This window comes from Chanodichthys erythropterus, chromosome 10 (genome assembly GCF_024489055.1).
Source record: "Chanodichthys erythropterus isolate Z2021 chromosome 10, ASM2448905v1, whole genome shotgun sequence".
In the NCBI taxonomy this organism is placed as follows: Eukaryota; Metazoa; Chordata; class Actinopteri; order Cypriniformes; family Xenocyprididae; genus Chanodichthys; species Chanodichthys erythropterus.
The window spans coordinates 14973622-14985823 of record NC_090230.1 but is presented as its reverse complement, the minus strand read 5'-3'; the positions used below and the strand labels follow the sequence as shown (position 1 = coordinate 14985823).

The 12202-nt window shown below is 36.7% G+C and overlaps 1 protein-coding gene across 3 annotated transcripts; it reads left to right on the top strand.

The window, feature by feature from the left end:
- The first annotated feature begins 1877 nt into the window (after positions 1-1877).
- Positions 1878-11840, top strand: mbd3b (methyl-CpG binding domain protein 3b). 3 transcript variants are annotated; one of them, XM_067398688.1, is made up of 7 exons: positions 1878-1957; positions 5586-5745; positions 6010-6147; positions 6613-6703; positions 10930-11107; positions 11298-11450; positions 11552-11840. In XM_067398688.1, the coding sequence occupies exons 1-6, from the start codon at positions 1944-1946 to the stop codon at positions 11443-11445; spliced, it is 729 nt and encodes a 242-aa protein (XP_067254789.1). In that variant the 5' UTR covers positions 1878-1943; the 3' UTR covers positions 11446-11450; positions 11552-11840. The 3 variants fall into 3 exon arrangements, with proteins under 3 accessions (XP_067254789.1, XP_067254788.1, XP_067254790.1); XM_067398687.1 differs by having other exon boundaries at positions 11298-11840; XM_067398689.1 differs by having other exon boundaries at positions 1931-1957; positions 5655-5745; positions 11298-11840.
- The last annotated feature ends 362 nt before the right edge of the window (positions 11841-12202 follow it).

Here is a 12202-nt window from a genome sequence, read left to right as displayed (position 1 = left end):
CTCATTTGTTTAAAAGACCTCCGAAAAACAGGCGAACATAACACTGACTGTTACATAACAGTTGGGATCATTAATATGTACGCCCCCAATATTTGCATATGCCAGCCCATGTTCAAGGCATTACACAAGGGCAGGCAGTATTAACGTCTGGATCTGTGCACAGCTGAATCATCAGACTAGGTAAGCAAGCAAGAACAATAGCGAAAAATGGCAGATGGAGCGATAATAAATAAGATGATCCATGATTACATGATATTTTTAGTGATATTTGTACATTTTTACTTATTTTTACTTACTAAATGTTTCGTTAGCATGTTGCTAAAGTACTGTTAAATGTGGCTAAAGTTACCATCATTTCTTACTGTATTCATGGAGATGAGAGCCATCGCTATTTTCATTATTAAACACTTGCAGTCTGTATAATTTATAAACATCTTCATTCTTTATAAATCTCTCCAACAGTGTGTAATGTTAGCATTAGCCACGGAGCACAGCCTCAAACTCATTCAGAATCAAATGTAAACATCCAAATAGATTCTATACTCACTTGATCCGACACATGCATGCAGTATGCATGTCGAACATCTTGTAAAGATCCATTTGAGGGTTTGTAAATGCACTGTATTATAGTCGAGAGCCTGGGGGGCAGGGAGCGCGCGATTTAAAGGGGCCGGTGCATAGTTAATGATGCCCCAAAATAGGCAGTTAAAAAAATTTATAAAAAAAAAATCTATGGGGTATTTTGAGCTGAAACTTCACAGGCACATTCAGGGGACACCTTAGACTTATATTACATCTTGTAAAAACTGGTTCTAGGGCACCTTTAATCTGGAAAACATCTGATAAACGTCACATTCTAAATCATAAACATCTTAAATATATTTTATAAATGTTTAACATTGTACAGGAAACGTGTTAGAGACACTGCAGATGAGCAAACACTCAAAAAATACATCTTACAGATGTAAATGCAGATATCAAATAGCCGTCTCCGTATTGGATGTGTGATGCAGGGGTTGGATTATTGAAGCTGTGAATAATCAAAAAAAAAAAAAAAAAAAAAAAAGAAAAGAAAAGTAATTAGGACTTTTTGTCTCACATTTCTTAATTGCAAATTTATATATGTCGGAATTTCTGAGAAAAAACGTCAGAAATAAAGAGTCGTATTACCTTTTTTATTTATTTAGGCTATTTTTTATTTATATAGCTAAATGTGATAGTTTTGTCTGACATATAATTTGTACTAATTAATGAATTAACTAGATTCTATGTCGATGGAAAAACAACCTCTATATATTTAAGAATTGGGAGGAGGCATTTTGCTTTCTTTAGTCATACAAAATGTTACCATGGTAACCATAGTTTCCGCCAAAATGTCCCTTACAAAAAAAGACCCAATCCCCAAAAGAAAAGCCCTGCAAAACCTGCACACGTATCCAGCACAATCCCACAGGATTCTCGTGATCATGTTTGTGTGGGATTTCCTGTAGGGCTTTTACAATCGCAGTAAACCTATTGTACAACCGGGAATTTTAGAGAACAAGACAGTACTGCAAATAAATATGCGAATATGAAATCTTACCTATTTGTATGCTTTACAGTGGAAAAGTGCTGTGGTATTTTTGCACACGACAAACAAAGCTAATTCACAGCAGATATAGCCTTCAACATACAATGTGAAGTGAAATGACCTGTATTAGTAGAATGAGCATTTCATCAAACACAACAAATAGCAACTTGAAAACAAAACAGTGCATTGTATTGTCATCATGTGGTTTATGGTTAGCTCCCCGACTACCGCAGGGCTTTGTCTCGTTAAGTCAACCCTAATCGGGCATAATGTCTTTCATTTGTCTCATTGAAGGGGGAGGGGAGTGAAAGTATAGAGGAAGAGAGGGGGATTTAACATTCACAATAAAGGCGACACCAACAGAGAATGCGCGATGGAGAAAAATGAGTAAGTATAACCGATTTAATAACGCAAACGTATTAAATCGCGATCCGCGTTTGTATTTATCGTCATGCTGCTTTACGAGCAAAGCGATCGCTTTTGTTCATTTGAATAGATGAGTCTCCGCTTTGCCGGGGCTACTAGTTTGCGCAGTGCTTTCTTAAAGAAAGAAAACGCGTATAGCATGATGAAACTAATTCATGTAACAGAGTAACAAAGCGACCTGTACGCATGTATGCACAGATAAAATTAAGCGTTTGTCTTAAGATGGAAATGCCCCCAAATGAACTATTTAAGGTTGTTTTGGCGACCAGGTGCAGCATCTTTTTCGTCTCGCGATTGTCATTTTAGCGAACGATGCTCGTAAGACACGTAACGTAGTTTTTAACCGACACACTAGTATTTCATTCAGTCACTTGATAAAAAAAAAGTGTGCCAAAATGTCTTCGCTTTACTGGTAATGCATTGTTTACATTCACAATTGATCGCAAAATTCTCATGTGTGATATGAGACTAATGTAACGAAGAGATTCATGAATGTCTACAACGAAAATACGCATGCATATATTATTCTGTGAGTGCCACTATAGATTATATCATCTGTATGATGCATACTCCATAAGTATATAACCTAATTTCCAAGCTGAGGAATCCTTCATTGAGCAGAAGAGCCCAAAGTGATGAGGCTACGATACGGCGCAACGTTTTGCTAAGTGACAAAGCAACATTTTTGAATGTAGACACTGTATAGACTGGCCTTTTGTAGGCATCTTTTATTAAAAGCATGTAAGATTGTCAGCATGTCAGGGGAAGGAGACTCTGTGGACATCAGGGAGAGTAAAAAGTGGGAGTGCTCAGATTGAGGAGGGAAAGCCATGAGTGTTATGTTAGGTACTGAGTACAGAGGGGGGATTGTCATGTAAAAGTAGGCCCAGCTGTGGAGAGGATTTTGTGTGCTTTATTTCAGGAGGGGGTGGGGGTGCATGTCAATTGAGCATGTGAATCACATCCAAATTGAATTGGCTCCTTTTTCCCCTAATGATTCGGTTAGCCCCATTCACAACTAGAAAAAGTTATATTACAGGTTAGTCAGAGTGCACTAAATATATGTAAAAGAAACACGCTCTATATACTATGTGTCTCAAATAACACACTATAAATGCACTCAGTCATCTAGCGTATGAGTTTTATAAGGTTATTTTGTTATCCAGTTTTGTCTGAGTCTGATAGCCCCTCTCAATACACTACGCAAGGAAAGCTGTGACAGTTGAGTGCATGTGTCCAACATTCCACACTTTTTTTTGGTTAATTAAGGAAATCATCCAGGCTTTTGAAGTGCACACTGTCATTTTCACACTGCTCGCGCTATACTACGAAATGGCTAGAAATATACTTGTTTTTCTTTAAAACACTCAAAAGAAATTATGTCAGAAGTCAGAAAATTCTGTCATTTATTACTCACACTCATGCTGTTCCACATCCATAAGACCTTTATTAATCTTTGGAACACAAATGAAGATATTTTTGTTGAAATCCAATGGCTCAGTGAAGCCTGCATAGCCAACAATGACATTTCCTCTCTCAAGATCCATAAAGGTACTAAAAACATATTTAAATCAGTTCATGTGAGTACAGTGGTTCAATATTAATATTATAAAGTGACGAGAATATTTTTGGTGCGCCAAAAAACGAAATAACGACTTATTTAGTGATGGCCGATTTCAAAACATTGCTTCAGGAAGCTTCGGAGCATAATGAATCAGCGTGTCGAATCATGATTCGAATCGATTGAAATCGGCCATCACTATATAATGGGTTATTTTGGGTTTTTTTGGCGCACCAAAAATATTCTCGTCGCTTTATAATATTAATATTGAACCACTGTACTCACATGAACTGATTTAAATATGTTTTTAGTACCTTTATGGATCTTAAGAGAGGAAGTGTCATTGCTGGCTATGCAGGCCTCACTGAGTCATCGGATTTCAACTAAAATATCTTAATTTGCGTTCTGAAGATTAATGAACGTCTTACAGGTGTGGAATGACATGAAGGTGAGTAATAAATGACAGAATTTTCATTTTTAGGTGAACTAACCCTTTAACAAAGTTGTTTCACTGACAGAAGTTTCTTCTTTCACTGAAAGAAGTTTCATTGATTCACCAATTCATTTGAGAAACTGTATGTGTTTGTTTGCGTTCCAGTTTGATGCTGTCACTCTAAATGACACCTTGATTGTTTGTTTGTGTGTTTTTTGCCAAATTAATTAACTGGATTGAAGAAATGTGTGAGATTTGCATTGTTTATGATTCACCCACCTAACAAAGTCAGTTCTGGCAGAACCATTCAGAAGAACCAGTTAAGAAGAATGATTCATTTGGATCTCCATTCCATTGGTTTTAACTGTGAAATTGAACAAATTGTGTTTCATAGTGTGAATAAACAAATTTTCAGAGGATTCCTAATCAACGACATGTCACAAATAGACATGATTGTTCTTTTTTTAGCAGAGGTGAGGAAGAGGAGGAAGAACAGAGGCGGGAGAGGGGGGAGTCAGGTCGTTTGTATAGTTTGTGGTATTGTATTATTTAATCAATTAAACGACCATCAATGTTGTTACATGTTTGCACGTGTTGACAAGCTTGAAGAGCCATCGACTAAACCCCCCCAAAAAGTTTGTCCAGATTTGTGCATGAACTTGAAACAAGCACGAAATCTTCATGGTATCATCATACAGAATACTCAGTAAACTCATTTTCTTCATCACACCTGTGTCAACTATCTTCTACTACAGTATCTTGATTTAAAGGGCTGTGCAAGGGTTCGTTTCAGATGTAGAAGTGCAACTGTTCAAGTGAAGAATGTGAAATGCCCACTGAGATCTAGACAAACAGTATTACTATTATCTCAAACTATGCGAAACAAATGTAAACATTTGGCAGAGTAGATTGACAGGGACAGCTTACAGAGCTTGTTGTGCAAGTCATATAAGTGTTTGAAAGCTCTAGACACAGTAGCCATATTTCTTCAGAACCCTTTGTCATAGATATATTCTGATGATTTAAAATGATAGGAAACATCCTGAAATTACTTTAGATACTCTTATTGTACTTCTGCCTCATTTTCCCTTATCTTGAGGACCACATAAGTTTAAAAAAATGGCTCATATTACCCCCCATCCCCTACAGATGGTATTCACAGTTCATTTTTAAATGTATCTACTGTATTATTTAATTTAAGTTAGGCTTTAATTATTTTTATTTTAATTATATATTTATAAACTAGGGTATTTGCATTACGATTTTGAACTTCTTCCTATCAGTTCATATGTGTTTGAATCATTAAAATCACATTTTGAATGTGATTTTAATTGCCATCATGATAGTCAATGTTAAGAAACAGAAATAGTTCTTCACAGTATTCATGATCTAATAACATCGTCATTTTGTCATCACAGGCTTGAGATATTTAAAAATTTGTTCCAAGTTTGGTATTGCATGTCATTGTTTGCGTATATTGTGTTTTAATATCCGTTTGCAACTACCGTCACCATAACTCATTCTCTTTCCAAATTTGCATCCATACGGGTTTATCAAATCTCTGAGATGTGTCCTATTTTGCTCCCCCTCCCCAGCCCCACTGGGAAGAAGTTCCGGAGCAAGCCTCAATTGGCTCGTTACCTTGGCAACTCCATGGATCTCAGCTCCTTTGATTTCCGCACAGGCAAGATGCTCATGAGCAAACTGAACAAGAACAGACAGAGACCCAGATATGACAACAATAGCCAGACTAAGGTGAGAGGACTTGCATCAACAGGGGGGCTCAATACATTGTCATTTCATAAATGTACAAACATTTTCATATTCATAATTCTTGATTAATAGCTGCAGAGTGATATAGGCTGAGAAATTATCTCTGCATGGCCCTTTAAAACCAATTAAGGCAATTTCAAGCCAGTTTTACTGGACAAGCTGGTCTACCTGCAACAATTACTAGTAACAGATCAGCAATTCCCAGTGTTTCCATCAGGGTAATCAAGAATGTTTCATCTTTGATAGGGTAAACCCGACCTGAATACATCCCTCCCAGTGCGACAGACGGCCTCCATCTTCAAACAACCCGTCACAAAAGTTACCAACCACCCCAGCAATAAGGTTAAGACAGACCCACAGAAGGCCATTGACCAGCCCAGACAGGTAATACTAATATAAGGGGGCGTTTACACAACACCGTTTTTAACTAAATACTTTTTGTGCATTTTGGCTGTTAATTTCCATGGCAATAGCATTTTGATGGCCTGAAAACGCAAGAAAAGTGCAAGTTTTTGAAATTTATCATCTTTCTGTAAACTACAAAAACATGAATTTGTGAAAACGGTGACTTCATGCATATTGCGTGTTCAGTCTATACTTTCTTTACAAAGTGACATCGCCAACTACTGGCCTGGCATGAATAATACAGCATTTTTAGTTGTTTTCGTGGATCCGTGTGAACGAGATCGTTTCGATACCGTTGTCATCTGTATGCAAAAAAAACCGCAAAAAACATTTCTGTTTTAGTACATCATTGTCGTGTAAACGTACCCTCAATTCTCAGGTTTTATTCACCACTATTAGTAGTTTGTCATAATGGAACAATGCTAATATAATTTTCATTGACAGCTTTTTTGGGAGAAGAAGTTGAGTGGCCTCAATGCCTTTGACATAGCAGAGGAGCTGGTGAAAACAATGGAGCTCCCCAAAGGCTTACAAGGTACGTCTGGGCGAGATGAAGAACTTAATCCAAGTGTTTATTTTAAGCAAGAATAAATAAAAGCGAGTATTCCATTAGTTTCTGAAATCTGAAGAAAACTAGATGAACAAACAAAAACCTCTCCCGTGGCCTCATGAGGTAGTAAAGTGTCCATCGTATGCACACTTCAGAATCTCGCAGGAAGTAGTAGGTATATTTTAACTCTTTTATGAGTACTGTGAATTCGACATACTTGTTTTGTCACATACTGTTTTTCACCTACTATATAGTAGGAGAGTATCCAATTTTCGGATGTTGCCAGGGATATTTATTATCAAGAATAAGTACTTTAACATGAAACAGGTGAACACAATTAATGCCAGGGTAAGAAACAACTAGAGACGGTTAACTTTCAAAATAAAAGATAATGTGGTCATGTCAAAATAAAAGCACAGCAATAAAAACAAATTCCAAAAACTTTACAGGTAGAGAGAGCTTTACAACTTTAAAAGCTTTTTTAAGAAAAATAAAACAATGTTATGTTATTAATTGTAATATAAAATTATCAGTAATTAAGAATTATGGACCTTAAATTGATTTTTATTTAAGAGTTTTTAAAAAGTCTTTTTAAAAAGTAAAGTCTTTTACACTCATCAATGCTACAATAATTTGATCAAAAATATATTATAGTATACATATAATATGTAATATTATAGTAATACTATGAAATATTATTACAATTTAAAATATGTCTTCTATTTTAAAATATTTTAAAGTCCCCCTGTGGTGAAAATCAAGTTTTTAATGTTGTTCATATGTCTATCTGGTGTATTTAACATACTTTAATTCATAAGTCTACACCATTGCTGAGTATTTCTCTTTAAAACTGCAGTAAACCAAAGACAGTCTCAAACCCGGCGTTTGAAATCACTGGTGTTTCTGACGTCACAGACTACCTTGTAACCAATCATGTCAACGTGCCGGCGTGCTTTAGCATATCATTAACTGACTGCAAGAGAGTCTCAATAGAAGGTTATCCTGGTATATTTTTCTGTTGATATGAAACATTGGGTCGATATAGCAATATGGCAGGTGTATGATCTATATTACAATGTTATGATGAACTATATGCCTTTCTACACTGGCGTTCTGAGTTGTTCAAAGCGTTTCTAAGGATACTGATTGTTAGAAGGCAGCTGTCTGAATGTGAATATGGTTTGTGTAACATTAGCAACTCATTATCAGCTGTTTGATAACATAGTCAAGCAAAACGCTAATCATATTAATTACCGTTATGTGTCTGACGTTGTAAAGAGCGATACCATTGTGCAGCGTTTACCTCAGTAAGTTGACCGAGTGGATCTCATCTGAGCTCGTGCGAATGAGCGGAGGCGGGGCTAATTTTCATATTCATAGATCTGTGTATATTAAATGAGGCAAGGGTGTAGAGTTCCATTCAAGCTATTTTAAAGCATTAAGAATTTTTTTCACAGGAAAAAATGTTTAAATATATAATTTTGGTGATCAAAGGGATAAAATTATTGACTACAGTGGGACTTTAAAATGTAATTTATTCCTGTGATGCAAAGCTGAATTTTCAGCATCATTACAGGGTCACATGATCCTTCAGAAATCATTCTAATATGCTGATTTTCTGCTCATTTTGAATATTATCAGTGTTGACACACGAAACAGTTGTGCTGCTTAATATTTTTGTGGAAACAGTGATACTTTTTTCAGGATGAATATAAAGTTTAGCATTTATTTGAAATAGAAATCTTTTGTAACATTATAAATGTCTTTACTGGCACTTTTGATCAATTTAATGCATCCTTCCTGAACAAAAGTACTCAAAAGTTTCTTTCATTAATTTCTTGTAGCATCATAATACTAGTCAAGACAAGTCACCTTTACTTTTATAGCGCATTATACAATACATGTTGTTTCAAAGCAGCTGATAACAGGAAAATGAATCAATGATGCAAACAGAGTCCATTTTGACTGTAAAGCAGCTCTAAAAGAAGATAGTGTCATTGTTCAGCTGGAGTCAGTTCAGTGTTGATTCAGTTCCATTGTAAAGATCATCAATTATTAAATTAGTTCATTTCTATAAAGCAGTTCTGCAGAAAACAGTGATGTCATCATCCAGGTCAGTTCAGTTCTCATTCACTAGTGCAGTAAAATTAATAATATTGTTGAATATTAAGTGTCCCCAACTAAGCAAGCCAGAGGCGACAGTGACAAGGAACCCAAACTCCATCAGGTGACAGATTGGAGAAAAAAACCTTTGGAGAAACAAGGCTCAGTTAGTGCGGGGGGGTGGGGGGTGGGCAATTCTCCTCTGGCCGACGAATGAACATGGTCAGATTGTGGATCGAAAGCATTCAAAATATTTCATTCAGTTCCTTCTGCTTGAAGATCGGATTCATCCTGCTGGTATGGAGACGAAGCTCGTCGTAGGTCTGTGCAGAGGACTTGTCTGGTTCTTGTGGTCTTTGCTGAGGATCTGTGTCGATGGCTGTCTTGTCGACGAGGTCTTCACATGGGATTGTCTAGTTGACAGGATCAAGAGTTTTGTGGTCGCGTCTAGGGGCAGGTCCACCATCTGATCTGGATACGGCCCGGATCCGGCTGACTACGGTAACCTCTGGATAAACAGAGAGACCAATATCAGCGTAGATGCCGTTGTTCTTACGATGTAACAAGTACACGTCAGTTGTTATGGGAAATGTTCCCGGTTCCGGTTGACCTAATTTATGCAGCCTAACAATCCTTTAACGGATTTGAATTATAGAAATGTGATAATGTGTTATTTGTATGCCAGGTTAAAGAGATGTGTTTTAGTCTAGATTTAAAGTGTGTGTGTCTGCTTCCTGAACAAGACTAGGAAGACTGTTCCAGAGTTTGGGTGCTAAATAGGAAAAGGATCTACCGCCTGCAGTTGACTTTAATATTCTTGATATTATCAACTGGCCAGAATTTTAAGATTGCAATAGACGAGACAGATTATAATGTGTTAAGTGTTATAACATTTAGTTTTTTGTTAGTAATTAGCAAAATTTTAAAATGTATGCGATGTTTAATAGGGAACCAATGCAGTGTTGACAGAATCGGGCTTATATGGTCATACTTCCTGGTTCTAGTAAGAACTGCATTTTGGACAAGCTGGAGTTTGTTTATTAAGTATATGTATTTAGCTATATTTTTAAGATGGAAAAATGTGGTTTTACAGGTGCTAGAAATGTGGCTTGAAAGATTGGTATCAAAGATCCTAACTGACGACGAAGACTTAACAGAGCAGCCAGACAGTATTCTAGGTTATTATGTGAAGTTTTTGGTCCAATATAATTTGAAATTTTGGTCCAATTAAAGGGATAGTTCACCCAAAAATGAAAATTTGATGTTTATCTGCTTACCCCCGGAGCATCCAAGATGTAGGTGACTTTGTTTCTTCAGTAGAACACAAATGATGATTTTTAACTCCAACCGCTGCCGTCTGTCAGTGGTATAATGCAAGTCAGCGGGAACTTTGACTATAAGAGGAAATAAAACACGACAGACAAATCCAAATTAAACCATGCGGCTCGTATCGACACATTGATGTCTTAAGACATCAAATGACCAGTTTGTGCAAGAAACCGAACAGTATTTATATCATTTTTTACCTCTAAAACACCACTATGTCCAACTGCATTCATCACTCGATTCGTGATGTCTGATCGTGCTCTGACAATGGCAGTGATGTCTTGCGCATATACTTCAATGAGCGCGAGACATCACTGCCGTTGTCAGAGCACGATCAGACCTCACTAAGCGAATACTGAAAGCAGTTGGACATAGTGGTGTTTTAGAGGTAAAAAATGATATAAATACTGTTCGGTTTCTCGTACAAACCGATCGTTTCGTGTCTTAGGACATCAATATGTCGTCACGAGCTGCAGGGTTTAAGTTGGACTTGTCTATGCAAGTTTTATTTACTCTTATAGTAGAAGTTCACATCCACTCGCATTATTTGACTGACAGACGGCAGCGATTGGAGTTAAAAATCATCATTTGTGTTCTACTGAAGAAACAAAGACACCTACATCTTGGATGCTCTGGGGGTAAGCAGATAAACATCAAATTTTCATTTTTGGGTGAACTATCCCTTTAAGTATACTGATATGTGAAAAATGTTAAAAAGAGTTTTTAATCAACAGATGCTACTAAAATGAATTAATTCTATAATATTTCATACGTCACTAAAGGAGTAGGCCCTGGCTGCACAGATAAGACCCTGTTGTCAGCAATTGCCAGTGCCCTTCATACCAGTGCGGCTCCCATCACGGGCCAGCTGTCCGCCGCTGTGGAGAAGAACCCAGGAGTCTGGCTCAACACGGCCCAGCCTCTCTGTAAGGCCTTCATCGTCACAGACGAGGATATCAGGTATTTCAGCCCTTTGAATGATGAACAGTATAAGTAAGTGACGTGACGTGTAACCAAGTAGTGTCCCATACTCCAAATTTTTGCTCTATATTTCACCCATCCAAAGGCACACACACAGCAGTGTGTTTATTATATTTCATATGATAAATGTATGTTTGGGATATTTATGTAAGTCATTTTTTGGTCACAGAAAGCAAGAGGAGCTGGTGTACAGTGTTCGGAAGCGACTGGAAGAGGCTTTGATGGCTGACATGTTGGCTCACGTGGAGGAAACGTCTAGTGAGGGAGACGCACTCAAACAGGAGGGAAATTGTAATGATGACAAACAGGAAGTATAGCAAAGGTAGTTGAGGAAAAACGACAGTTGGGTATTTCCGCTCGTTTCCTGAAGGAAGTCACATAAACTGAAATGTCCCTCTATAAGCAACTATTGTTTTTTCACAGGGTATTCAAATGTGTCTGAATTTCCTGCACATGAGTTTCCCAACACAAGCAGACGCTCTGCTGATCAACACACCACGTTACCATCTCCCTTCGCTGAATATCCATATTCGCCCACCAGTGATTCTCACAGAGACTGTTGGCTTGATTGACATTTTTCTGTTTTATTGTTATTGTTTTTTAATATTTTGAAACATGTAACAGTTGAACTGCCTTTTGCATTAAATGTTTTGAGGTGTGTTTTTTTTTTTGGAGGGTATTTGGATTTGATATGGTACGGAAGAGGATTAGGGCCAAGCAATAATAAAAAAATAAAACCATCTCGAGATTAAAGTTGTTAAATTTCGAGAAAAAAGTCCAGATAAAATGTTGAGAATAAACTCGTTAAATGACAAGAAAAAACTCGTTAAATTTCGAGAAAAAAGTCCAGATAAATGTTGAGAATAAAGTCATTAAATTACAAGAAAAAAAATCATTAAATTACGAGAACAAATACATTAAATTATGAATTTGTTCTCATAATTTAATGACTTTTTTCTCGTAAATTATTTTTTTTTCTCCATAATTTAATGAGTTTATTCTCAACATTTTATCTATACTTTTTTCTCGAAATTTAATGTAATTTTTCTCATAATTTAACGAATTTGTTCTCGT

Excerpts from the sequence above, each read along its gene's own strand:
- mbd3b (XM_067398688.1), top strand. Across the intron at positions 6,148-6,612 it reads CCATTGACCAGCCCAGACAG|CTTTTTTGGGAGAAGAAGTT; the intron begins GTAATACTAATA and ends TTTCATTGACAG. Across the intron at positions 11,108-11,297 it reads GTCACAGACGAGGATATCAG|AAAGCAAGAGGAGCTGGTGT; the intron begins GTATTTCAGCCC and ends TTTTGGTCACAG.